We start from the raw sequence: 25,715 nt of genomic DNA, 5'->3' as shown, positions 1-25,715 counted from the left end.
AGGGTACCAAAAAATGTAAGGTTCCCAAGAACACGGTGGCTTCCATCATTCTTGAGTGGAAGAAGGTTGGAACCACCAAAACTCTCCCTAGAGCTGGCTGCCTGGCCAAAATGAGCTATCAGGGGAGAAGGGCCTTGGTCAGGGAAGTGAACAAGAACCCAATGGTCACTCTGACAGAGTTCCTCTGTGGAGACTGGGAGAACCTTCCAGAAGGACAACCATCTCTGCAGCACTCCACCAATCAGGCCTTTAAGGGAGAGTGGCCAGATGGAAGCCACTCCTCTGTAAAAGGCACATGACAGCCCACTTGGAGTTTGCCAAAAGGCACCTAAAGGACTCAAACCAGGAGAAACAAGATTCTCTGGTCTGACGAAACCAAGATTGAACTCTTTAGCTTGAATGCCAAGTGTAACGTCTGGAGGAAACCTGGCACCATCCCTACAGTGAAGCGTGGTGGCAGCAGCATGCTGTGGGGATGTTTTACAGACTAGTCAGGATCGAGGGAAAGTTGAACAGAGCAAAGTACATTGCGATCCTTGATGAAAACCTGCTCCAGTGCGCTCAGGCCCTCAGACTGGGGTGAAGGTTCACCTTCCAACAGGACAATGACCCTATACACACAGCCAAGACAATGCAGGAGTGGCTTCGGGACATGTCTGAAAAATTGTCAAAGACTCCAGCCACCCTAGTCATAGATTGTTCTCTCTGCTACCGCATGGCAAGCGGTACTGGAGCACCAAGTCTAGGTCCAAAAGGCTTCTTAACAGCTTCTAACCCCAAGCCATAAGACTCCTGAAAAGCTAATCAAAGGGCTACCCAGAGTCCTCTTTTACGCTGCTGCTACTCTCTGTTTATTATCTATGCATGGTCATTTTAACTCTACCTACATGTACATATTACCTCAATTACCTCGACTAACTAGTGCCCCCGCACATTGACTCTGTACTGGTACCCCCTTTATATAGCTTCGCTAATGTTATTTTACTGCTGCTGTTTAATTATTTGTTACTTTTATTTTCTATCTTCTTTTACTTAACACGTTTTTCTTAACTTCTTAAAGCATTGTTGTTTAAGGGCTTGTAAGTATGCATTTCATTGGCAGATGTGACAAATACAATTTGATTTGATTTGAATGTCCTTGAGTGGCCGAGCCAGAGCCTGGACCGATCAAACATCTCTGGAGAGACCTGAAAATAGCTGTGCAGCGACGCTCCCCAGCCAACCTGACAAAGCTTGAGATATCTGCAGAGAAGAATGGGAGAAACTCCCCAAATACAGGTGTGCAAAGCTTGTAGCATCATACCCAAGAAGACTCAAGACTGTAATTGCTGCCAAAGGTGCTTCAACTAAATACTGAGTAAAGGGTCAGTACCGGTCAAAAGTTTGGACACACCTAATCATTCAAGGGTTTTTCTTTATTTTTACTATTTTCTACAATGTAGAATAATAGTGAAGACATCAAAACTATGAAATAACACCTATGGAATCATGTAGTAACCAAAAAAGTGTTAAACAAATCAAAATATATATTATATTTGAGATTCTTCAAATAGCCACCTTTTGCCTTGATGACAGCTTTGCACACTTGGCATTCTCTCAACCAGCTTCATGAGGTAGTCACCTGGAATGCATTTCAATTAACAGGTGTGCCTTCTTAAAAGTTCAATTGTGGAATTTCTTTCCTTCTTAATGCATTTGAGCCAATCAGATGAGCCAATCACTTGTGTGACAAGGTAGGGTGGTATACATAATATTTGGTAAAAGACCAAGCCCATATTATGACAAGAACAGCTCAAATAAGCAAAGAGAAATGACAGTCCATCATTACTTTAAGACATGGTCAGTCAATACAGAAAATTTCAATAACTTTGAACATTTCTTCAAATGCAATCGCAAAAACCATGAAGCGCTATGATGAAATTGGCTCTCATAAGGACTGCCACAGGAATGGAAGACCCAGAGTTACCTCTGCTGCAGAGGATACATTCATTAGAGTTACCAGCCTCAGAAATTGCAGCCGAAATAAATGCTTCACAGAGTTCAAGTAACAGACACATCTCAACATCAACTGTTCAGAGGAGACTGTCAAATTGCTGCAAAGAAACCACTACAATAAGAAGAGACTAGCTTGGGCCAAGAAACACGAGCATTGGACATTAGACCGGTTGAAATTTGTCCTTTGGTCTGGAGTCCAAATTGGAGATTTTTGGTTCCAACCACCATGTCTTTGTGAGACGAGGTGTTGGTGAACGGACTATCTCCGCATGTGTATTTCCCACCGTAAAGCAGGGAGGAGGAGGTGTTATGGTGTGGGTGCTTTTCTGGTGACACTGTCTGTGATTTATTTAGAATTCAAGGCACACTTAACCAGCATGGCTACCAAAGCATTCTGCAGCAATACGCCATCCCATCTGGTTTGGGCTTGGTGGGACTATCATTTGTTTTTCAACAGGACAATGACCCAACACACCTCCAGGCTGTGTAAAAGCTATTTTACCAAGAAGGAGAATAGAGTGCTGCATGAGGTGACCTGACCTCCACAATCCCCCGAACTCAACCCAATTGAGATGGTTTGGGATGAGTCGGACCGCAGAGTGAAGGAAAAGCAGCCAACAAGTGCTCAGCATATGTGGGAACTCCTTCAAGACTGTTGGAAAAGCATTCCAGGTGAAGCTGGTTGAGAGAATGCCAAGAGTGTCCAAAGCTGTCATCAAGGCTATTTGAGGAATCTCAAATCTCAAATATATTTTTATTTGTTTAACACTTTTTTGTTTACTACATGATTCCATATGTGTTATTTCATAGTTTTGATGTCTTTGCTTTTATTCTACAATGTAGAAAATAGTACAAATAAAGAAAAACCCTTGAATGAATAGGTGTTCTAAAACTTTTGACCGGTAGTGTATGTAAATGTGATATTACCGTTTTACATTTTTAAGAAATGTGAGAAAACAAATCTAAACCTATTTTTGCTTTGTCATTATGGGCTATTGTGTGTACATTGATGAGCGAAAAAAAACTATTTGTTGGTGTGCCCCTGGATATCCATGAATAAAAAAAAACAAGAAATTGTGCCGTTTGGTTAATATAAGAAATGTTAAGTATATTTTTTAAACCAAATACTTTAGACTTTTACTCAAGTAGCATTTTACTGGCTGACTTTCACTTTTACTTGAGTCATTTCCTATTAAGGTATCATTACCTTTACTCAAGTATGACATTTGGTACTTTTTCCACCACTGCCTATGCTGTTCATACATGATAGTCAATAATGATGATCTGAAAAGGGTTCATTTGGACAAATGATGGGAAGGAATGCAATAAACTACATTGGGAGGAGTCCCACGTCTTCGAGTTGTGCCTGACACGTGAAACTTTTACTTGTGCTCTAGACTCAGAAAATAAACTGTGGATCAGACTATTTTTAGAGCGGTACTCTATGGGGACATCAGAGGGGGCTCGAGGAAACGGTAGAGGAATAAGTCACTGCGCAACAATGAGTCTGAACACAATCTCGAAGTGATAAATGTAGGGAAGTAGCTTTTACAATCCACAACTTAAGTTTACAATTAGTTCGAAACGCAGTGGCTACTGGAAACGTTTCTGCGCAGCGCAATGGCTGCCCAGTGCGACTCTTTGAGCGGATACTTGCAACAGTCCGACCAGGGCTCGAACAGCGGGCGCAGTACTGACTCCCCGGTCCCCGGCTCCGAGGATGACTTGAGCGGACCCCAAGCCTTACCAGACCCGGAGTGGACGGAGGAGAGATTTCGAGTGGACCGCAAGAAACTGGAAATCATGTTATTAGGTAGGCCTAAAGAAAAAATACAGATATATGGTGCTCTGTGTTGCTACATTTTAAAACTTTGACTACATTTTAAAACATTCCTTTGTTATGGGAATGGGAACTATGCCAACTGTATGCTTCCAAAAACAAAATTTCCCCCTTCATATAGTATTTGCTGTTTTTTCCCATTAACATTCTTTGGCCCTATTTCGTGTCTGCCTTGTCCGGGAATGTGTAGGCCTGATGTTAATTTGTCGCTCGTTTACTTGTTTTTGATGTCTTCAGAGACTGTCCGGTTCAAAGAATTTTGGCCATAATTTGAAACATTTCTTGATCACCGAAAGCAAATGACACATTGTGGTTCCCTTTGCTCGGTTGGCATTGAGATGTAATCAATGTCATGTATTTTTTCTAGGATGGGCATAGTCTTCTGTAGAAAGTTGCCTCAATATTACATTCATTAAAACAAACGTTAGACACTGTACAATTGTTTATGCAAAACTAGTCATCCTTTTCTGACTGAAGTCTCGGTCACCTCACATGCATCTATAATGTTTGTGCTATGGTCAGCAGTTGAGAAGCATGAACACGACTCGACCAATAGGAGTCGCCATGAGCACGTGTTATGGTCATCACTGAAGTTTTACGTTCTGATACCTCAATAGCTGAAAACACTTCTATCGATGAAACCAAACTATTTCTTGGTCATTGGTAACCTATAACGATGCAAAAGCCCACGTTGTTTATGGTTATTTAACCTAATTAAAAGGGTTTAAGAATAATATTTTGTCAATATCTCATGTAGTCTGTATGTGCAGTACTGTACAAACCTATAGCCAATGATCTGTCTGAGATACAAAGCGTATTTGCATCCATTGTTTTCCAGATGGTGATAAAGTTGTATTCCCATTCGTAGCTACTCCAGCACAATCTCTTGTCACCGTCATGTCCGTGAACAGATAAACAACTGACATAAGTCCCTTGGAATGTAAAGGGTGAGATCCTCATCAGTTATTGCAAAACGCATCCTGTAGAAGAAGAAACCAGCGTTATGTAACTGAAGACTCTTTATCAATCCCACAGGAAGACCGTGAGTTGCCATCAGCTGGAGAAACAGCCTAACAAGGCCATAAAGGGAACATTAACAACAGGAGATAATAAACCCAATGAAAACAACCCATGGAAGCTGACAACCCAAAACAACCCATGCAAAACAAGGGGTTTCCTATTCAGCTTGACACGAGACAACCCATGTCTTGTCTGTCTTGACGCTTCTTTCTCATCCTGTTGGATATCTACTCAGTGGGACACTGATTGATCTACTCTCCCTTGATAATCTTTTCATTCATTACAGTACTCTTTTGATTATAATGAGTTAACCTCCGATGAATGATGTTCCAAACTTCTCCTCCGTGTATGCCCAAGATAATCCAGATCTGTGTGGGTGGACATTATTATAAAAATGTCTGTTTAATTGGAGCACATTTATCAAACCTGCTCTGTAGTTCTGTGTTTTGAAGTTGAAGAAAAAAACTGTTATAGGTTTTCTGTCTGTCTTTCTCTCTCTTTCACCCACACGTCCAGCTCCTCATGGTTGTGGCCCCGTTGCTGCTGTGCTACTCTGCAGTCCTTAAAGCTCCATGTCATCCCTTCCTTTTCCAGGAAAACAACTTAACCAGAGGCCGTCCGTAAACTGAAGTCTCCTGGACATACTGTGTGTGTGTGCCTGCGCGTGTGTGGCAGAGACCATCTCTTTAACATGTTGTTTTCTAGTGGTTTCTATGATCTTGGCAGGATTTCGCCATGTTAACATTCAGCCCGTGACATGAAGTGAATATTACTATTTGTTTCGTCTGTGGTCAGTCGTTGGCCTTTCTCAATTGGGCAAAAGTCTGTGATCTCCTCGAGTCCTCCGTCCTCCGTGACCCGGTAAACCGATAAGTGGTGGCTATGAAGGAGAGTGTCAATTCGTTAATAGAGGAACGGAGGAGTTTGCTCCTCTCCCTCAATTGCCTCTTCCGGGGGAAGATGCTCAGGTGTATCCTACCACGGAAGAGTTTAGAAATCCCCCACACCCCCTTTGAAACAACTTGTTTTCTCGGATGAGAAATGCACACACATTTAAAAAAAGGATCAGTTTCTTATCATTTGATCTATAAAATGTCTAGCTCAACATTTTATATCACTTTACACAGGTACCTGGAGATTCCAGTTCTTTAAACGTCATTAGCCTAATGACATTCTAGTGGAGAAGGATAGTCCAATTTCATACAAGCGCATTTATTTCCACATTTCCTTTCCTCGCCTCCTCGATTTACCTTTGACCTTTTTCAAAAGGATGTGAGGAGAGGAGGGAGTATATGACATGAGGAATTAAGGAAATCCAATTGAGATTTAATTTAATTGAACCCTTATTTTACCAGGTAGGTTGCCTGAGAACACATTCTCATTTACAGCAATGACCTGGCGAATAGTTACAAGGGAGAGGAGGGGGGATGAATAAGCCAATTGGAAGATTCTCCCAGTGGTTCAGAGTGAGTGATCGTGCAACCTCAACCATGAAACAGCATTAGACTTTAAAAAAAAATCTACTTTCTCTATTCTGGAGTTGAAGGATGTACTCTATCCATATCATAGGGCTTGCAGACATTTTTTAAGACATTCAGTCTTCATCAGTAGTAAGAGCATCCTTGTGGGGTTGTTTTTTTTAATGCATAATTAACCAATATACCGTATATTTAACTCCAAGCCTGTTTAGGATGCTTTGATTGGTCATTGCGTGTTACCGTCAGCGTTGTAAAATCTGTTTTCATTGGAGGAGAGGGCTTTGTTGATGTGGGACTCGGTGTCCTGAAGTGGACACAGCCCAGAGTTTGGCAGATAGTTAAATCATTGTGTGGGAACTTCAGTATATTTTCACTCCAGGTTTTATCAGCTGTGATGGTATCTCTGGCCTCCCTTGCTTGGAAACTTGTGTAACCTGCATTATGCAAAAGGGAAAGGTCCTACATAAAGCCTTGCTAATGTTAAAAGGTGCTTCAAATAACATTTCCTCCCATCTCAACTTCCACTATTGAGGAGAAGTTTTGGAAGACTTAATTTAGAGTGAAAAAACACCTGTTAGGAATGTGTGTAAGCTTTTATTTAGTGAAGTAATGAATCGTCCTATCTCAATAGCCAAATGTAGGCCTCCTCTTGGCTTGCATTGCAGTGTGACTTCTTTCCAAGCCTCCCTATAAAATCCATTAAGCCAGTATCCGGATGGTGTTGAAATATACAGTATGACAGATGAGCATCTATTTCCCATGCACAGTTGAAGTCGGAAGTTTACATACACTTAGGTTGGAGTCATTAAAACTAGTTTTTCAACCACAAATTTCTTGTTAACAAACTATAGTTTTGGCAAGTCGGGTAGGACATCTACTTTGTGCATGACACAAGTCATTTTTCCAACAATTGTTTACAGATTATTTCACTTATAATTCACTGTATCACAATTCTAGTGGGTCAGAAGTTTACATACAGAAAGTTTACATACCTTTAAACAGCTTGGAAAATTCCAGAAAATGATGTCATGGCTTTAGAAGCTTCTGATAGGCTAATAGACATAATTTGAGTCAATTGGAGGTGTACCTGTGGATGTATATCAAGGCCTACCTTCAATCGCAGTGTCTCTTTGCTTGACATCATGGGAAAATCAAAAGAAATCAGCTAAGACCTCAGAATTCTTTTTGTAGACCTCCACAAGTCTGGTTCATCCTTGGGAGCAATTCCCAACGCCTGAAGGTACCACGTTCATCTGTACAAACAATAGTACGCAAGTATAAACACCATGGGACCACGCAGCCATCATACCGCTCAGGAAGGAGATGCGTTCTGTCTCCTAGAGATGAATGTACTTTTCTGCGAAAAGTGCAAATCAATCCCAGAACAACAGCAAAGGACCTTGTGAAGATGCTGGAGGAAACGGGTACAAAAGTATCTATATCCACAGTAAAACGAGTCCTATATTGACATAACCTGAAAGGCCGCTCAGCAAGGAAGAAGCCATTGCTACAAAACCGCCATAAAAAGCCAGGCTACGGTTTGCAACTGCCCATGGGGACAAAGATTGTACTTTTTGAAGAAATGTCCTCTGGTCTAATGATACAAAAATAGAACTGTTTGGTCATAATGACCATCGTTATGTTGGGAGGAAAAAGGGGGATGCTTGCAAGCCGAGGAACACCATCCCAACCGTGAAGCACGGGGGTGGCAGCATCATGTTGTGGGGGTGCTTTGCTGCAGGAGGGACTGGTGCACTTCACAAAATAGATGGCATCATGAGGAGGAAAATTATGTGGATTTTTTGAAGCAACATCTCAAGACAATTGAAGTTAAAGCTTGGTCGCAAATGGGTCTTCCAAATGGACAATGATCCCAAGCATACTTCCAAAGTTGCGGCAAAATGGCTTAAGGACAACAAGTCAAGGTATTGGAGTGACCATCACAAAGCCCTGACCTCAATCCTATAGAAAATTTGTCGGCAGAACTGAAAAAGCGTGTGCGAGCATGTAGGCCTACAAACCTGACTCAGTTACACAAGCTCTGTCAGGAGGAACGGGCCAAAATTCACCCAACTTATTGTGGGAAGCTTGTGGAAGGCTACCCGAAACATTTGACCCAAGTTATATAATTTAAAGGCAATTCTACCAAATACTAGTTGCGTGGTTGTAAACTTCTGACCCACTGGGAATGTGATGAAAGAAATAAAAGCTGAAATAAATTATTATTCTGACATTTTGTAAGGCTTGGGCATAGTAGGTGAGGAATCAAACGCAGGAAGCAGCGATACAGGGTAATGGCTTTTAATGAGCCCAACGGCGAAAACACAAGCCACCCCAAACAGCGATCAGAGCGCACACAAAACAAAGTGCCCCAAACACGGGGACAAACACAGTCGGCGCAAAACCACGCACTAGCGCAAAAACACAATCAGCGTGTACACAAGCAACACATACAGAGAAACAATCCCGCACAAAGAGCAGGCGGGCCTACTGGCTAATATAGACCCGCTAATCAACCCAACACAGAACAGGTGCAAACAATAACGGAAAGGGGGAAAACAAAAGGAATCAGTGGCAGCTAGTAGGCCGGTGACGACGACCGCCGAGCGCCACCCGAGCAGGAGGGGGCACCACCTTCGGTGGGAGACGTGACACATTTCACATTCTTAAAATAAAGTGGTGATCCTAACTGACCTAAGACAGGACATTTTTACTAGGATTAAATGTCAGGAATTGTGAAAAAATGAGTTTAAATGTATTTGACTAAGGTGTATGTAAACTTCCGACTTCAACTGTATGTCAATATTCTCCAACACTCACACAGATCTGCTCTATCGGTCAAAGGTCTGTTTTTACTATCAGACACATCATCTCCTATGACGTGTAGTGTAAGTGGGGCTGAGGATACAATCGTTTTTATAGTGTCCTCTGTTTTGTCTGTTTCCCCAGCTGTTTGTTTCAGAGGCTTTGAGCTGAAGAAAGTGTGTAAGATTTGAAGTTGGAGGAGAAAAGGGTTCTTGTCTGAGAGAAACACAGTGGGTACATTAGAAACATCATGATGACTACACCGTACATCACCACATTAGAAGGCTATATCCACTAACACTCACTTTGTTTGGCACAGTTCCTTTCTGGAGCAATATGGAAATAATGAGCTGGATAGAAATGGTAATACAAACCCCACGTGCAGTGCCTCCGTTGCAGATTATCACAATTTGTTTTGGTGCCCTACTTCTAAATTAAATGACATGGTCAAATTGAAATGTCTTGAATTGGCAGTCAATGGATGACCAGTTTTAAGTCAGTTAATGATTTTAAGTCTGTAAATGGTTGCAAAAATCTCTCAGTAACTGTCTGCATACCTCAAGTTCTTGTGTGTTGTTGGTGCAGGAGGAAAACTTCTTTATGGTTCTCTGGTCACATAAACTACCAATCTCATAAAAATGAGTTGTTTTATTCACTAAAGTGTGGGAAAACATTTCCTCTTAGTCATATATTCCAAATCAAATGTGTGTGAATATGTCCATGTATGTGTAGTTTCCATAGTTACAAGCAAGGTAAACAGATGTGTATTTGGCATGTGATTTGGAGACTCAATTGGCCTTTGTTTATTGGGGTTACTGTTTTCCTAACAACATTTTATTGCTAATTTGAAGTTAAGTGAAATCTTTGTACAGACTTCTGGTGGCCTACAGTATACAGACTATATGCTAGCTGACTAACTACACTCCCCCCTAATTAAATGAATTATTTTCTTGATTGTAACATTTTGTTTCCCTCCCCTAACCCTCTACCAGACAATTATTGGGTAGCTGTATCTTGGCCTTGAGGTGTAAAAGCGCTCCTCGAAAACAAATAGTAATCGTGCAGTTTTGCAGCTACCTTGTAGCCTGCAGGTTTACTTCAGTATTCTCATGCATCCTAAACAAACGGCATTAGCTAACCGTACAATGTCACCAAGTAGGCTATGCCTTGCAACATTATACACTCTGTCCCCCAGTAGGGATGGAACTGAGTACATTGAAGGCAATGTAAAACTGATCCTGTATGGAAAGAAGCAGACTCACAAAATTGGTCGAAAAGCAGAAAAAGGGTATTCTCTCTGCGGCACGTCCACATTCTGTCCTGAAATAGTGTGTGGGTATAGGCCCCCATCCTCATCTTCCTCCTGGGTGCTGAGTAAGAGCTCCAGACAGGAAGTGAGTGTTGTGTGGGGGAATGTGCTGCAGGCACCACTCTCTACTGTAGGAGAACACAGGACTGTTTCAACCTCCAGAACCACGTACTGTTAGACCTTGAAAGGGTTCATATCCACAGTCCATAGTCATACTATTAAACTAATGGGCTGTTTTAAGTGGTGTTTACTGAGGACATTACAGGGACTCATCATGGGGGAGCTCAACGTATGTCAAGTATGTGGTGTAAACCTGAAAATACTTTGGTAGAATGTTACTCAAATGTTTATTCTATTGGAGCTTTAACATCTCTCTGTACTCTGCTCCTCAACATCATGGCAAGCAGACATTATGCCAAAACAGTATGTGATAAAGTGTTTGTGCCTTTTGTATACTGTAGCTCCCCTCTCTGTATCCTGTAGCTCTCCTCTCTGTATCCTGTAGCTCCCCTCTCTGTATCCTGTAGTTCTCCTCTCTGTATCCTGTAGCTCCCCTCTCTGTATCCTGTAGCTCCCCTCTCTGTATCCTGTAGCTCCCCTCTCTGTATCCTGTAGCTCTCCTCTCTGTATCCTGTAGCTCTCCTCTCTGTATCCTGTAGCTCTCCTCTCTGTATCCTGTAGCTCCCCTCTCTGTATCCTGTAGCTCCCCTCTCTGTATCCTGTAGCTCCCCTCTCTGTATCCTGTAGCTCCCCTCTCTGTATCCTGTAGCTCCCCTCTCTGTATCCTGTAGCTCTCCTCTCTGTATCCTGTAGCTCTCCTCTCTGTATCCTGTAGCTCCCCTCTCTGTATCCTGTAGTTCTCCTCTCTGTATCTTGTAGATCCCCTCTCTGTATCCTGTAGCTCTCCTCTCTGTATCCTGTAGCTCTCCTGTCTGTATCCTGTAGCTCCCCTCTCTGTATCCTGTAGCTCCCCTCTCTGTATCCTGTAGCTCCCCTCTCTGTATCCTGTAGCTCCCCTCTCTGTATCCTGTAGCTCCCCTCTCTGTATCCTGTAGCTCTCCTCTCTGTATCCTGTAGCTCTCCTCTCTGTATCCTGTAGCTCTCCTCTCTGTATCCTGTAGCTCTCCTCTCTGTATCCTGTAGCTCCCCTCTCTGTATCCTGTAGCTCTCCTCTCTGTATCCTGTAGCTCCCCTCTCTGTATCCTGTAGCTCTCCTCTCTGTATCCTGTAGCTCTCCTCTCTGTATCCTGTAGCTCCCCTCTCTGTATCCTGTAGCTCCCCTCTCTGTATCCTGTAGCTCCCCTCTCTGTATCCTGTAGCTCTCCTCTCTGTATCCTGTAGCTCTCCTCTCTGTATCCTGTAGCTCCCCTCTCTGTATCCTGTAGCTCCCCTCTCTGTATCCTGTAGCTCCCCTCTCTGTATCCTGTAGTTCTCCTCTCTGTATCCTGTAGCTCTCCTCTCTGTATCCTGTAGCTCCCCTCTCTGTATCCTGTAGTTCTCCTCTCTGTATCCTGTAGCTCTCCTCTCTGTATACTGTAGCTCCCCTCTCTGTATCTAGTAGCTCTACTCTCTGTATCCTGTAGCTCCCCTCTCTGTATCCTGTAGCTCTCCTCTCTGTATACTGTAGCTCCCCTCTCTGTATCTAGTAGCTCTACTCTCTGTATCCTGTAGCTCCCCTCTCTGTATACTGTAGCTCCCCTCTCTGTATCCTGTAGCTCTCCTCTCTGTATCCTGTAGCTCCCCTCTCTTCCAACCTTTTCTGAAACATGCTGATACAATTTAACAATTCTATTCAACTTTGCTTACACGTTGAATTCCTTCATCCCAAGCATGATGAAGTGTTCAGGAGCTCAAAATATAATTGAGGTCTTTTCTTGTGGTAAAACCTGCATTTCATTACTCGAAAATAAAACCTGGAATCATATTTCAACAGTCCGACTTGACTCAAGCTCTCTGACCTGTTTCTCTGCTTCTGAAACTGTGAAATTAATACCTTACTTTTTTTTTACCTCACCTAGAGCTCTTTTTCTTCTGCACCTTTAAAGTGCAGATTTACATTCTGGCTGGTTTGCGGCTGCTATAATTGTACTTTTTTTGAACTACCACTCTCTCCCCTTTGAGTGTTGTGTTTATCTTAAGAGGACCTCGGTTTGTGGTTAGTTGTTCTTTCTCTTCATTCAACATTTAGTACAATCTGCTTTTTCTCCACATGCCCTGATTGGAGAGAGTGCTCTTGGTTGGTGGACCTGGTCCTGGCTGTTGCTAGAATATTCTTCAATGGGATAAAGGAAAAAGGAAAGAAAGGGAACAGAAACGTTATGTTTAGTTTGATGGAGAGGGCTTGACGGTGGTCATTTCAAAAAGGCCCTAATTGAGTTACTTTGTTGATTTGGATGTGTCAGTGTGGACTGCGGATGCCGTTCGTCAAAGTCATCAAGGAATGAATTCCTACACATTCAGATAACAAAACAAAATACGTGTAGATGAAAGATGGTTATTTATGTGAGTGAATTTGGTATATGAATTCTACTGTAGGCTATTAGCTGTGTTTAGGGTACTATGGCTCCGTCTGTTTTAGTGAAACAGACTTCTCCAGTCCCTCTGGAGTAGGTTCTTACGCTACATACCAGGTACAAGGGGATGCTTAGGTTGTGAAATGTTTCTGGCAAGTTTGCAACAACCCACAATTCACCAATGGGGGAGATGGGTAGACACCCAGAATGTGATAAAGCATCATTCCTGCACCTCATTCTAATGCGTCTACTTAGCAAGTAAACCGACAAACTGACTCAGTGATGGTAAATTAGTTTGTCTGGGTCTCCTATTTGTTTGTTATTTGACTTGGATTTTTAGTTAGAAAAAGGACCAATTTGTTAAGTGTGTTTTATACTTAACTGTTAATGTGGTATGTCTTAAACTGTCTAGTGTTTTATGGATTGTGAGTTGTGTAAGCTTTCTGTATCATATTTTATTTTCTAGGGCCCGTATCCACAAAGCATCTCAGAGTAGGAGTGCTGATCTAGGATCAGTTTTGCCTTTTAGATCATAATGAGTAAGATGGTATGGACAGATCCTAGATTAGCATTCCTACCCTGAGGCGCTTTGTGAATACGGGCCCAGTACTGGCAGTCTGTCAACTCCACTGCAACATTACACATCTGGGAGTTTGTTTATTCATTTATTATTTCACAGTTGCCCGGCAACTGCACATGCCTTTTTCTCCTGTGAAAGAAGTCATTCGGAGACGACATCAGACTGTGTTCTGGACAGGAACACAAGAATAAGGGTTGTTTGAGCTGTTGCCTTTCTAACAGCTGTTGCCTTTCTTACAAAGTGCATAAGTGATTACGAATTTAAGAGGTCCCACTAAAGCATACGAAATAACAAATATGGAGGGCTTAAAAGAAATTGGCATGGCCATGGATGTAATGGTTATACTCTGAGTCTCTCCAACATTTGGCCAGCAGCAGTGACCGGAGGTTGTTGACAACTTGTCTGGCTGTAGCTACTACTTCCTGGGTCCTTCCGTCCTTACTGGTTTAGATACGATTGTGTGGATAGTGCGGGAGTCGAGAGCTACTCAGGAACTGAAGTTTAGTGAATGGATGCTAACCTGTGTGATGGTTTGCCAGGGGACCACATAGAGGAAGACTCAATAGTGCTCTGTCCGTATCTGTTTTCTCAAGTGCTGCCAGCAACTTGTCTGTTGAAAGGTGATATACTGGATGGAAACATCACAGCTTTCATCCTGCTCATTTAGAGTTGATTTATTTAAACAGGCTTGTCAATGAAAAATAATGTTTTTGGCAGAAATCGTTAGTGTTAAACACATCCTTCTGTTTATCGTCTAAACATTCCAGTGGTCCTCTCTTATAGAGCTAGATCAATCTTAAACCTTTTTTGCCGCCCACTGTCGTACCATTTCTCAGAGAGATTGATGGGGATGGCAAGATTCAAGAGGAATAGTATTGCGTGCAGCACAGTTCTAAATGGTGAATGATTTCACCAAACTTGTCTTAAGCAATAACTCAAGTGGTGCGTGCGCGGTTTGGGCATGCATGCAGATGGTGTGTGTGTGTGTGTGTGTGTGTGTGTGTGTGTGTGTGTGTGTGTGTGTGTGTTTTAAAGACTCCCGTGTGTACTGTCATTTCCATGTTGAATCAGCTGAGAGGTGCTGACGCTCATAGTGTTCTGCTTGAGAGCATCTGGTGGGTGGAGAAACATGGTAAGAACATCCTGCTCTCGCTATATTCCACTCCATTCTTTCTGGGAGTGGTTAGTAGTTCATTCAGACATGTCCTAAGGGGCTATTTCACACAGCTGGTCTAAGGACTTAAAGCCAGCTAACTTTCACAAGTACATGCAAGAGAGTTTGGACAGACATTTTGGAAACCTGAAATTTGGACAGCGGTTCAAAACAAAAACAATTTGGCTACAGCCTTAGGCAGTTCCACCTCGGTTTTTATATGCTGACAGTGATTTCCTTGTCTCTGTGATATATTGTCTGTTGGTAATTTAACCACCATAAGCATTTATCTTGTATTAATTTACAACGGTCCTTCTCTTTTCTCGTTTTAAACCAGTGATTGCTGGTTACCGTTTTAAACCAGTGATTACTGGTCAGAGTATATTTTCCTGTTTGTGTCAGAGCAAAGATAGTTTAATGTGTTTTGCTTTAGTTCTAATGTCCATAAACATACCGTGAGTACCAAAGCCTTGCTCTACAGTAGAGGTCGACCGATTATGATTTTTTTCAATGCCGATACCGATTATTGGAGGCCCCGAAAAAGCCGATGCCGATTAATCGGCCGATGGTTGTTGTTTTTTATTTCGTTGTAAATCAATTTAGCCTCAAATAAATAATAAAACATGTTCAATTTGGTTTAAATAATGCAAAAACAAAGTGTTGGAGAAGAAAGTAAAAGTGCAATATGTGCCATGTAAGAAAGCTAACGTTTAAGTTCCTTGCTCAGAACATGAGAACATATGAAAGCTGGTGGTTCCTTTTAACATGAGTCTACAATATTCCCAGGTAAGAAGATTTAGGTTGTAGTTATTATAGGAATTATAGGACTATTTCTCTCTATACGATTTGTATTTCATATACCTTTGACTATTGGCGGTCTTTATAGGCACTTTAGTATTGCCAGTGTAACAGTATAGCTTCCGTCCCTCTCCTCGCTCCTACCTGGGCTCAAACCAGGAACACATCGACAACAGCCACCCTCGAAGCAGCATTACCCATGCAGAGCAAGGGGAACAACTACTCCAAGTCTCAGAGCGAGTGACGTTTGAAACGCTATTACATTTACATTTAATTTACATTTAAGTCATTTAGCATACGCTCTTATCCAGAGCAACTTACAAATTGGTACATTCGCCTTATGATATCCAGTGGAACAACCACTTTACAATAGTGCATCTAAATCCCTTAAGAGGGGGGGGGGTTAGAAGGATTACTTTATGCTATCCTAGGTATTCCTTGAAGAGGTGGGGTTTCAGGTGTCTCCGGAAGGTGGTGATTGACTCCGCCGTCCTGGCGTCGTGAGGGAGCTTGTTCCACCATTGGGGTGCCAGAGCAGCGAACAGTTTTGACTGGGCTGAGCGGGAACTGTGCTTCCTCAGAGGTAGGGAGGCGAGCAGGCCAGAGGTGGATGAACGCAGTGCCCTTGTTTGGGTGTAGGGCCTGATCAGAGCCTGAAGGTACGGAGGTGCCGTTCCCCTCACAGCTCTGTAGGCAAGCACCATGGTCTTGTAGCGCATGCGAGCTTCAACTGGAAGCCAGTGGAGAGAGCGGAGGAGCGGGGTGACGTGAGAGAACTTGGGAAGGTTGAACACCAGACGGGCTGCGGCGTTCTGGATGAGTTGTAGGGGTTTAATGGCACAGGCAGGGAGCCCAGCCAACAGCGAGTTGCAGGAATCCAGACGGGAGATGACAAGTGCCTGGATTAGGACCTGCGCCGCTTCCTGTGTGAGGCAGGGTCGTACTCTGCGAATGTTGTAGAGCATGAACCTACAGGATCGGGTCACCGCCTTGATGTTAGTGGAGAACGACAGGGTGTTGTCCAGGGTCACGCCAAGGTTCTTAGCACTCTGGGAGGAGGACACAATGGAGTTGTCAACCGTGATGGCGAGATCATGGAACGGGCAGTCCTTCCCCGGGAGGAAGAGCAGCTCCGTCTTGCTGAGGTTCAGCTTGAGGTGGTGATCCGTCATCCACACTGATATGTCTGCCAGACATGCAGAGATGCGATTCGCCACCTGGTTATCAGAAGGGGGAAAGGAGAAGATTAATTGTGTGTCGTCTGCATAGCAATGATAGGAGAGACCATGTGAGGATATGACAGAGCCAAGTGACTTGGTGTATAGCGAGAATAGGAGAGGGCCTAGAACAGAGCCCTGGGGGACACCAGTGGTGAGAGCACGTGGTGCGGAGACAGATTCTCGCCACGCCACCTGGTAGGAGCAACCTGTCAGGTAGGATGCAATCCAAGCGTGGGCCGCGCCGGAGATGGTGCGGTTCACAGTATTAAAGGCAGCAGATAGGTCTAGCAGGATGAGAGCAGAGGAGAGAGAGTTAGCTTTAGCAGTGCGGAGAGCCTCCGTGACACAGAGAAGAGCAGTCTCAGTTGAATGACCAGTCTTGAAGCCTGACTGATTTGGATCAAGAAGGTCATTCTGAGAGAGATAGCAGGAGAGCTGGCCAAGGACGGCATGTTCAAGAGTTTTGGAGAGAAAAGAAAGAAGGGATACTGGTCTGTAGTTGTTGACATCGGAGGGATCGAGTGTAGGTTTTTTCAGAAGGGGTGCAACTCTCGCTCTCTTGAAGACGGAAGGGACGTAGCCAGCGGTCAAGGATGAGTTGATGAGCGAGGTGAGGTAAGGGAGAAGGTCTCTGGAAATGGTCTGGAGAAGAGAGGAGGGGATAGGGTCAAGCGGGCAGGTTGTTGGGCGGCCGGCCGTCACAAGACGCGAGATTTCATCTGGAGAGAGAGGGGAGAAAGAGGTCAAAGCACAGGGTAGGGCAGTGTGAGCAGGACCAGCGGTGTCGTTTGACTTAGCAAACGAGGATCTGATGTCGTCGACCTTCTTTTCAAAATGGTTGACGAAGTCATCCGCAGAGAGGGAGGAGGGGGGGGGGAGGATTCAGGAGGGAGGAGAAGGTGGCAAAGAGCTTCCTAGGGTTAGAGGCAGATGCTTTGAATTTAGAGTGGTAGAAAGTGGCTTTAGCAGCAGAGACAGAAGAGGAAAATGTAGAGAGGAGGGAGTGAAAGGATGCCAGGTCCGCAGGGGGGCGAGTTTTCCTCCATTTCCGCTCGGCTGCCCGGAGCCCTGTTCTGTGAGCTCGCAATGAGTCGTCGAGCCACGGAGCAGGAGGGGAGGACCGAGCCGGTCTGGAGGATAGGGGACATAGAGAGTCAAAGAATGCAGAAAGGGAGGAGAGGAGGGTTGAGGAGGCAGAATCAGGAGATAGGTTGGAGAAGGTTTGAGCAGAGGGAAGAGATGATAGGATGGAAGAGGAGAGAGTAGCGGGAGAGAGAGAGCGAAGGTTGGGACGGCGCAATACCATCCGAGTAGGGGCAGAGTGGCTAACTAGCTAGCCATTTCACATCGGTTACACCAGCCTAATCTTGGGAGTTGATAGCCTTGAAGCATTGCGAAGAGCTGCTGGCAAAACGCACAAAAGTGCTGTTTGAATGAATGCTTACGAGCCTGCTGGTGCCTACCACCGCTCAGTCAGACTGCTCTATCAAATATCAAATCATAGACTTAATTATAATATAATAAACACACAGATATACGAACCTTAGGTCATTAATATGGTCGAATCCGGAAACTATCATCTCGAAAACAAAACGTTTATTCTTTCAGTGAAATACGGAACCGTTCCGTATTTTATCTAACGGTTGGCATCCCTAAGTCTAAATATTCCTGTTACATTGCACAACCTTCAATGTTATGTCATAATTACGTACAATTACGTACAGACACCATTCTGTATACTTCTGGCCCTTCTTTGGACACTGTGTTAACAACCCTCCAGACGAGCTTCAATGCCATTCAACTCTCCTTCCGTGGTCTCCAACTGCTCCTAAACACAAGTAAAACTAAATGCATGCTCTTCAACCGATCGCTGCCTGCACCTGCCCGCCCATCCAGCATAACTTCTCTGGACGGTTCTAACTTAGAATTTGTGGACAACTACAAATACCTAGGTGTCTGGTTAGACTGTAAACTCTCCTTCCAGACTCACATCAATCATCTCCAATCCAAAGTGAAATCTAGAATTGGCTTCCTATTTCGCAACAAAGCATCCTTCACTCATGCTGCCAAACATACCCTCGTAAAACTGACCATCCTACCAATCCTCGACTTCGGCGATGTCATTTACAAAATAGCCTCCAATACCCTACTCAACAAGCTGGATGCAGTCTATCACAGTGCCATCCGTTTTGTCACCAAAGCCCCATATACAACCCACCACTGCGACCTGTATGCTCTCGTTGGCTGGCCTTCACTTCATAATCGTCGCCAAACACATTGGCTCCAGGTCATCTACAAGACCCTGCTAGGTAAAGTCCCCCCTTATCTCCGCTCACTGGTCACCATAGCAGCACCCACCTGTAGCACGCGCTCCAGCAGGTATATCTCTCTGGTCACCCCTAAAGCAAACTCCTCCTTTGGTCGTCTCTCCTTCCAGTTCTCTGCTGCCAATGACTGGAACGAACTACAAAAATCTCTGAAACTGGAAACACTTATCTCCCTCACTAGCTTTAAGCACCAGCTGTCAGAGCAGCTCACAGATCACTGCACCTGTACATAGCCCATCTATAATTTAGCCCAAACTACAACCTCTTCCCCTACTGTATTTATTTATTTTTATTTATTTTGCTCCTTTGCACCATATTATTTATATTTGAACTTTGAACTTTCTTCAAACTACAAATCTACCATTCCAGTGTTTTTCTTGCTATACTTTATTTACTTTGCCACCATGGCATTTTTTTGCCTTTACCTCCCTTATCTCACATCATTTGCTCACATTGTATATAGTCTTATTTTTTTCTACTGTATTATTGACTGTATGTTGTTTACTCCATGTGTAACTCTGTGTTGTTGTATGTTGTCGAACTGCTTTGCTTTATCTTGGCCAGGTCGCAATTGTAAATGAGAACTTGTTCTCAACTTGCCTACCTGGTTAAATAAAGGTGAAATAAATAAATAAATAAAAATTCTGGCAAATTAGTTCGCAACGAGCCAGGCGGCCCAAACTGTTGCATATACCCTGACTCTGCGTGCAATGAACGTAAGAGAACTGACACAATTTCACCTGGTTAGTAATGCCTGCTAACCTGGATTTCTTTTAGCTAAATATGCAGGTTTAAAAATATTTACTTCTGTGTATTGATTTTAAGAAAGGCATTGATGTTTATGGTTAGGTACAGTCGTGCCACGATTGTGTTTTTTTTCGCAAATGCGCTTTTTTTAAATCATCCCCCATTTGGCGAAGTTGGCTGTCTTTGTTAGGAAGAAATAGTCTTCACACAGTTCGCAACGAGCCAGGCGGCCCAAACTGCTGCATATTCCCTGACTCTGTTGCAAGAGGTGACACATTTTCCCTAGTTAAAAGAAATTCATGTTAGCAGGCAATATTAACTAAATATGCAGGTTTAAAAATATATACTTGTGTATTGATTTTAAGAAAGACATTGATGTTTATGGTTAGGTACACGTTGGAGCAATGACAGTCCTTTTTCGCGAATGCGCACCGCATCGATTATATACAACGCAGGACAGGCTAGATAAACTAGTAATATCATCAACCATGTGTAGTTAACTAGTGATTATGATTGATTGATTGTTTTTTATAAGATAAGTTTAATGCTAGCTAGCAACTTACCTTGGCTTCTTACTGCATGCGCGTAACTGGCAGGCTCCTCGTGGAGTGCAATGTAAAGCAGGTGGTTAGAGCATTGGACGAGTTAACCGTAAGGTTGCAAGATTGAATCCCTGAGCTGACAAGGTAAAAATCTGTTGTTCTGCCCCTGAACAAGGCAGTTAACCTCTTACATCTAGATGTTCCGCTAGCGGAACACCTGCTCCAATATCCAATGATGGGCGTGGCGCGAAATACAAACTCCTCTAAAATCCGAAAACTTCCATTTTTCAAACATATGACTATTTTACAGCATTTTAAAGACAAGACTCTCGTTAATCTAACCACACTGTCCGATTTCAAAAAGGCTTTACAGCGAAAGCAAAACATTAGATTATGTCAGCAGAGTACCCAGCCAGAAATAACCAGACACCCATTTTTCAAGCTAGCATATAATGTCACAAAAAACAAAACCACAGCTAAATGCAGCACTAACCTTTGATGATCTTCATCAGATGACAACCCTAGGACATTATGTTATACAATGCATGCATGTTTTGTTCAATCAAGTTCATATTTATATCAAAAACCAGCTTTTTTACATTAGCATGTGACGTTCAGAACTAGCATACCCCCGTAAACCTCCGGTGAATTTACTAAATTACTCACGATAAACGTTCACAAAAAACATAACAATTATTTTAAGAATTATAGATACAGAACTCCTCTATGCACTCGATATGTCCGATTTTAAAATAGCTTTTCGGTGAAAGCACATTTTGCAATATTCTCAGTAGATAGCCCGGCATCACAGGGCTAGCTATTTAGACACCCAGCAAGTTTAGCCTTCACCAAACTCCGATTTACTATTAGAAAAGTTTGATTACCTTTGGTGTTCTTCGTCAGAATGCACTCCCAGGACTTCTACTTCAATAACAAATGTTGGTTTGGTCCAAAATAATCCATAGTTATATCCAAACGGCGGCGTTTTGTTCGTGCGTTCAAGACACTATCCGAAGTGTAAATAAGGGTCACGAGCATGGCGCATTTCGTGACAAAAGATTTCTAAATATTTCATTACCGTACTTCGAAGCATGTCAACCGCTGTTTAAAATCAATTTTTATGCAATTTTTCTCATAAAAAAGCGATAATATTCCGACCGGGAAAGCGTGTAAACGTACAAAGAGAGAGAAAATAAAAGCATGCTATCCTCTCGTGCACGAGCCTGAGTCTCAAAGTACTGTTACTGGCCACTATCCAAACGCGCTAATGATTTTCAGCCAGAGCCTGCAAAGCCACGATTCAGCTTTTTGCCGCCTTCTGAGATCCCATGGGAGCTTTAGGAAGTGTCACATAACAGCAGAGATCCTCTGTAATGGATAGAGATAATCAAAAAGGGCAAGAAATGGTCAGACAGGGTACTTCCTGTACAGAATCTTCTCAGGTTTTGGCCTGCCAAATGAGTTCTGTTATACTCACAGACACCATTCAAACAGTTTTAGAAACTTTGGAGTGTTTTCTATCCAAAGCTAATAATTATATGCATATTCTAGTTTCTGGGCAGGAGTAATAATCAGATTAAATCGGGTACGTTTTTTATCCGGCCGTGAAAATACTGAGGGTTTTCGGTGACAAGCCACATTTTTGCAGCCTCCTGAGGTTGAAGAGGCGCAGTTGCACCTTCTTCACCACACTGTCCGTGTGCGTGGACCATTTCAGTTTGTCTGTGATAGGTACACCCGAGGAACTTAAAACTTTCCACCTTCTCCACTGCTGTCCCGTCGATGTGGATAGGAGGGTGCTCCCTTTGCTGTTTCCTGAAGTCCACGATCATCTCTTTTGTTTTGCTGACATTGAGTGAGAGGGTATTTTCCTGACACCACACTCCGAGGGCCCTCACCTCCTCCCTGTAGGCGGTCTCGTCGTTGTTGGTAATCAAGCCTACTACAGTTGCGTCGTCTGATGATGGAGTTCGAGGCGTGCATGGCCATGCAGTCGTGGATGAACAGGGAGTACAGGAGAGGGCTGAGAACGCACCCTTGTGTTGTTTCCTACCTTCACCACCTGGGGGTGGCCCGTCAGGAAGACCAGGACCTAGTTGCACAGGACGGGGTCAAGAACCAGGGACTCAAGCTTAATGATGAGTTTGGAGGGTACTATGGTGTTGAATGCTGAGGTATAGTCAATGAACAACATTCTTACATAGGTATTCCTCTTGTCCAGGTGGGATAGGGCAGTGTGCAGTATGATGGCGATTGCGTCGTCTGTGGACCTATTGGGGCGGTAAGCAAATTGAAGTGGGTCTAGGGTGACAGGTAGGGTGGAGGTGATATGATCCTTGACTAGTCTCTCAAAGCACTTCATGATGACGGAAGTGAGTGCTACGGGGCGATAGTAATTTAGTTCAGTTACCTTAGTTTTCTTGGGAACAGGAACAATGGTGGACATCTTGAAGCATGTGGGGACAGCAGACTGGGATAGGGATTGATTGAATGTGTCCGTAATACACCAGACAGCTGGTCTGCGCATGTTCTGAGGATGTGGCTAGGAATGCCATTTTGGCCGGCAGCCTTGAGAGGGATAACACGTTTAAATGTTTTACTCACTTCGGCCACGGAGAAGGAGAGCCCACAGTCTTTGGTAGCGGGCTGTGTCGGTGGCACTGTATTGTCCTCAAAGTGCGTGAAGAAGTTGTTTAGTTTGTCTGGAAGCAAAACGTTGATGTCTGCGACGGGGCTGGTTTGTTTTTGTAATCTGTGATTGTCTGTAGACCCTGTCACATACTGTACGTCTTGTGTTTGAGCTGTTGAATTGCGACTCCACTTTGTCTCTATACTGATACTTTGCTTGTTTGATTGCCTTACGGAGGGAATAACTACACTGTTTGTATTCGGCCATATTCCCAGTTGCCTTGCCATGATTAAATGGGGTGGTACGTGCTTTGCTGCCATCACGTATGCTGCCATCAATCCACGGTTTCTGGTCAAGGAAGGTTTTAGTAGTCACAGTGGGTACAACATATCTTATACACTTCCTTTATAAACTCGCTCACCGAGTCAGCTTATACGCCAGTGTTGTTCTCTGAGGCTACCCGGAGCATATCCCAGTTCACGTGATCGAAGCAATCTTGAAGCGTGGAATCCGATTGGTCAGACCAGCGTTGGATAGACCCTAAGCACTGGCGCTTCCTGTTTTAGTTTCTGCCTATAGAAGGGGAGCAACAAGATGGAGTCATGGTCAGATTTGCCAAAAGGAGGGTGGGGGAGGACCTTGTATGCATCGCGGAAGTTAGAGTAGCAATGGTCGAGCTTGTTACTCGCTCGTGTACTGCAATCAATATGCTGATAGAATTTAGGTAGCCTTGTTCTTAAATTAGCTTTGTTAAAATCCCCAGCTGCAGTAAATGCAGCCTCAGGATATAGGGTTTCCAGTTTGCATGAAGTCCAGTGAAGTTCCTTGATGGCCGTCTTGGTATCCACTTGCGGAGGGATATACGCGGCTGTGATAATAACCGAGTAGAGTTCTCTTGGGAGATAATACGGTCGGCATTTGATTGTGGGGAATTCTAGGTCAGGTGAACAAAAGGATCTGAGTTCCTGTATGTTGTTACAATTACACCATGAGTCGTTAATCATGAAACATACACCCCCGCCCTTCTTCTTACCAGAGAGATGTTTATTCCTGTCGGCGCGATGCACTAAAAATCCCATTGGCTGTACTGACTCCCGACAGCATGTCCCAAGCTAGCCATGTTTCCATGAAACGGAGTATGTTATAATCCCAGATATCTCTTTGGAAAGCAACCCTTGCCCTGATTTTGTCAACTTTGTTAACTAGGGACTGGACATTAGCGAGTAATATACTTGGAAGCAATGGGTGGTGTGCGCGCATCCGAAGCCTCACGAGAAGACCGCACCGGCACCCTCTCCTCCAGCGGTGTTGTTTTGGGTCGGCCTCTGGAATCAGTTCAAATACCCTGGGAGGTGCAGACAAAGGATGCGCTTTGGGAAAGTATTCCTGGTCGTAGTGCTGGTTGTGCTGTCAAGGTGACGTCTCTCTGATATCCGATAGTTCTTTCCGGCTGTATGTAATAACACTTAAGGTTTTCTGGGCTAACAATGTAAGAAATAATACATGAAAAAAAACAAAATACTGCACAGTTTCCTAAGGACTAGAAGCGAAGCTCTATCGGCGCCATCTTGTCTCGTACCAGGCTAAATGCATCTGTCCAGGCTGCATCCTCCATACTGCTTCCAGGATCTGTTTTATAGTGACAGGATGGATGCCTTGGTTAAGATTAGGTGAAGTGTATATAGTATCTAAGTTTTGAACTAATGGGTGTGGGGGTTTGATTCATTAGATCCTATTTGATGGTTTTTGGGAAATGGCAACATAGATTACTACTCATAAATTGACTTCATATTTTGTTCCATATTTCACAAACACCCCAGACATATTGGTTGCAACATCCCGTTTGTACTCCGAGGTCTCAATGTTGAAAGCCATAGATTCCTCCTCCTCGCTTGCCTGTTGCAGTACATAGTGGTGCCAATGTCAATATGAAACTCATGAAATGTTCTGTTATTATGTAACGCGCTGGCATATAACGATAACATATTACTTTATGCTGTCACAAGTATGCCATAACAGATCAGCATATCCAAGGTCGTCAAGACGGCTAACGCCAATCTAAAGCAACTGATTTAGGCAACTGTGACATCTTGTAAGACTCAGTTGAAGTACTGATGTTCTCCACCCCCATAACAAACCCCAGAGGTTCGTGGGGCGGCCACCCGTCCCTCCCCTGGTTCTCCCACGGCCCGTCTTCATGCCATGCATCTGCTGTCAGGATGTTTTTCACTCCTTGCATTGCCCTCATGTCCTCTTCTACAGATGTTTGCTAAAGCAGGAAAATAATCCTGCAGCAACAGGAAATGTGGATTATAATTAATGGACATTTTTCATAAGGGAAAATCAAGTCTGAAATTTTAAAGTGGAAATGATAAACTTCTGAAGCCTTTTTAAACCGCAAATATACTACATGTTTTACATTTCCTGCATTGCAGAAAAGTTATTCTGCAACAAGGTGGTCAAATTAATATTAAGATCCTACATCTGTACACCACAATGGAATTAAGAAATGTATAAATATTAGGATGAGCAATGTCAGAGTGGCATTGACTAAAATACAGTAGAATAGAATAATGTATACATATGAGATGAGTAAAGCAGTGTGTAAACATTATTAAAGTGACTAGTGTTCCATTATTAAAGTGGCCAGTGATTCCAAGACTACGTATATAGAGCAGCAGCCTCTAAGGTACAGGATTGAGTAACCGGGTGGTGATGGCTATTTAACAGTCTGATGGCCTTGAGATTGAAGCTATTTT

The 25,715-nt window shown here is 43.4% G+C and overlaps 1 protein-coding gene across 8 annotated transcripts in view; it reads left to right on the top strand.

Annotated features, from left to right (window-relative positions):
- The first annotated feature begins 3,261 nt into the window (after window positions 1-3,261).
- Window positions 3,262-25,715, top strand: part of LOC115193683 (protein bicaudal C homolog 1) — an 83,297-nt gene continuing 60,843 nt past the window's right edge. For 3 of the 8 annotated variants that reach the window (XM_029752578.1, XM_029752580.1, XM_029752577.1), the window contains exon 1: window positions 3,264-3,808. In XM_029752578.1, coding sequence (XP_029608438.1) covers window positions 3,616-3,808 — 193 coding nt within the window. In that variant the 5' untranslated portion in view covers window positions 3,264-3,615. Of the gene's footprint in view, window positions 3,809-25,715 lie in introns of all 8 variants that reach the window. The other 5 variants (XM_029752584.1, XM_029752583.1, XM_029752579.1 and 2 more) reach the window with 3 other exon arrangements.

The sequence above is a fragment of the Salmo trutta genome, chromosome 5 (genome assembly GCF_901001165.1).
Source record: "Salmo trutta chromosome 5, fSalTru1.1, whole genome shotgun sequence".
NCBI classification, from domain to species: domain Eukaryota; kingdom Metazoa; phylum Chordata; class Actinopteri; order Salmoniformes; family Salmonidae; genus Salmo; species Salmo trutta.
Note: the sequence above shows the minus strand (reverse complement) of the source record. Positions and strands in the feature narration are given on the sequence as shown.